This window comes from Oryza sativa, chromosome 11, assembly GCF_034140825.1.
Source record: "Oryza sativa Japonica Group chromosome 11, ASM3414082v1".
Taxonomy (NCBI): Eukaryota; Viridiplantae; Streptophyta; class Magnoliopsida; order Poales; family Poaceae; genus Oryza; species Oryza sativa.
The window spans coordinates 4,353,869-4,356,750 of record NC_089045.1 but is presented as its reverse complement, the minus strand read 5'-3'; the positions used below and the strand labels follow the sequence as shown (position 1 = coordinate 4,356,750).

The 2,882-nt window shown below is 52.0% G+C and overlaps 1 protein-coding gene across 1 annotated transcript; it reads left to right on the top strand.

The window, feature by feature from the left end:
- The first annotated feature begins 252 nt into the window (after positions 1-252).
- On the top strand, positions 253-2,882 carry LOC4349963 (NAC domain-containing protein 71-like). Its single transcript, NM_001423173.1, has 3 exons — positions 253-516; positions 606-901; positions 1,450-2,882. Exons 1-3 carry the CDS (start codon positions 351-353, stop codon positions 1,975-1,977), a joined length of 990 nt encoding a protein of 329 aa, NP_001410102.1. The 5' UTR covers positions 253-350; the 3' UTR covers positions 1,978-2,882.

Genomic DNA, 2,882 nt, shown 5'->3' with positions numbered 1-2,882 from the left:
TCCATGACAAAATACAACCCCACGCCCCCCTACCCCACATCCGACCGCCCACACGTCCCCCCTGCCCCCTCCCGATGCGCGACACGTGTCAAACCCCTCCTCTCCGGTCAACCGCACCTCACCGGGCTGCCGCGCGGCCCAGCCCAGCAACTTGCACGTGCGTCACGGCGACGCCTCCTACCCCAACCAGTCGACACGTGTCCCCCCTCGCGCCCTCTATATATAGGCCCCCCCACGGCGGGGTAATGTTCCATTCCAAAACTTTCGAAAGCTTCCATTAGCGACTAATCCAGCCTTCGTTAAGGGTGATTAGAATTTGATTAATTTCAAGGCCTCAGATCGGAGATTGAATGGAGTGCGGTGGTGCGCTGCAGCTGCCGCCGGGGTTCAGGTTCCACCCGACGGACGACGAGCTGGTGATGTACTACCTGTGCCGCAAGTGCGGCGGCCTCCCCCTCGCCGCCCCGGTGATCGCCGAGGTGGACCTCTACAAGTTCAACCCATGGGATCTCCCCGGTAAGCAAGAGCAAAAGCAGATCGAATCGAATCGAGGAAATTGAAGTCGAATTCAAATTCAATTAATTGGGGATTTGGAATTGTTGCAGAGAGGGCGATGGGAGGGGAGAAGGAGTGGTACTTCTTCTCGCCGCGGGACCGGAAGTACCCGAACGGGCAGCGGCCGAACAGGGCGGCGGGGACGGGGTACTGGAAGGCGACGGGGGCGGACAAGCCGGTGGGGTCGCCGCGGGCGGTGGCGATCAAGAAGGCGCTCGTCTTCTACGCCGGGAAGCCGCCCAAGGGCGTCAAGACCAACTGGATCATGCACGAGTACCGCCTCGCCGACGTCGACCGCTCCGCCGCCGCCCGCAAGCTCTCCAAGTCCTCCCACAACGCCCTCAGGGTTAGTATTTACTTCTTTTAATTACTTACTTCTCCTAATCTAATCATCTCTTGCTTTCAATCATTTCTCCTCACCAACGAATTTACCCCCATTTTATTTTTTAAAATTCTACAAGGAAAAAAAACAGAAAAGAAATTGCCGTATACTGTATTTGTTCATATAGTGGTCTCAATCTAGAGAGCTCTAGGAAGATATGGGCAAATCAATCATCAGTAGAGGTTTGATAAAATGATTTTTATTTAAAATTTGAGAAAAGAATTTGAAAGGTGTGCCAAATTGGCAAGTTGCAGCACGCCTGAGTTGTCGCTTTCGTAGCATGGCTGTAGCCGCTAGGTATAGGCTCGGATGGCGTCATGGCTCACGCACGCGCAGATAGAGACAAGCCCGCGCCCAACCTTTATCGAATTTAACGTCACCTCGGAAAACGTAATCACACCGAATTTATTTACCAAAAACTTTTTACCACCACCACTCGCATGCATTCCACATCAATCTTGATCACTTTGCTAATAATTTCAGTTTTTTTTTTGGTTAATTTTTTTTTGCAGTTGGATGATTGGGTGTTGTGCCGAATCTACAACAAGAAGGGAGTGATCGAGAGGTACGACACGGTGGACGCCGGCGAGGACGTGAAGCCGGCGGCGGCGGCGGCGGCGGCGAAGGGTGGTCGCATCGGCGGCGGCGGCGGCGCGGCGGCGATGAAGGTGGAGCTCTCCGACTATGGGTTCTACGACCAGGAGCCGGAGTCGGAGATGCTGTGCTTCGACCGGTCGGGGTCGGCGGACCGCGACTCGATGCCGCGGCTGCACACCGACTCCAGCGGGTCGGAGCACGTGCTGTCGCCGTCGCCGTCGCCGGACGACTTCCCCGGCGGCGGCGACCACGACTACGCCGAGAGCCAGCCCAGCGGCGGATGCGGCGGGTGGCCCGGCGTCGACTGGGCCGCCGTCGGCGACGATGGCTTCGTCATCGACAGCTCCCTCTTCGAGCTGCCCTCGCCGGCGGCGTTCTCCCGCGCCGCCGGCGACGGCGCCGCCTTCGGCGACATGTTCACGTACCTGCAGAAGCCGTTCTAATTAACGGAACGTGACGCCTCTGCAAACGCTAATTAGCTCACTAACCACTGTCAGGTCGATCGTGTAATTCTTTTACCAGTCTAGGGTACAGCCAAAAAACCAAAAATTAACCGTGCTCGATCGATCGATCGATCCATGGATCGATGATCGCCTCCACCGGCAGATCAAAATCGAAGCAAAAAATCAGGGAGAATTCTTGGTACTTCCAGTACCTCTCGTCGACACCACGTGTCGGGTTTTCTGCACCGCGGATCCTCGCTGGCCGCATCGTAACGGCGAGCGAGGTTAAAAATAGTGGAGAATTCAAGAACACATCCCTGATTTTTGTTTCTGCCGGATGGGGAGTACCGTGAGCATGGTAGAAATGACTGGTAAAATTTTCGTTGATGATAGGTAGCCAGAGTCGATGTAACCAGTCGATTTTTTTTTTTTTTGGTTTTAGTTGACATGCCTTCCTGATAGATTCAGAACAAACAATAGAGAAGAGAGGAGAAAAAAACACAGAGGAGAAATTCAGAGACCAAAGTTCAAAGTTTTGGAATTTTCAGGGGCGCCAGCAGCTGATGGTATTGTCAGTCGTGTCTAGGTTCGTAGAGGAAATTAAAATGTAGAAGAACGGGTACTTCAGTTCACTTCAGGTTCGTTCGTGCCAAACAGGTCTCTGACACTTTAGTTAGGTTTTGATTTTTTTTTCTCTTTTTTTCTGGTTTTTTGTCGTTTGGTAATGTAATGTAAGGGTGATTGCGACATGGTATTTATGTGATTAGAGTCGCTTTCAGTTGGGTCTCTCGCGTGACCTGGAAAGCCAAATTTTGTAATGCAATTATCGGTAATAATAATAATAATAATAATAATAATAATAATAATAATAATAATAATAATAACAGTGCTGTAACTTGTAATTA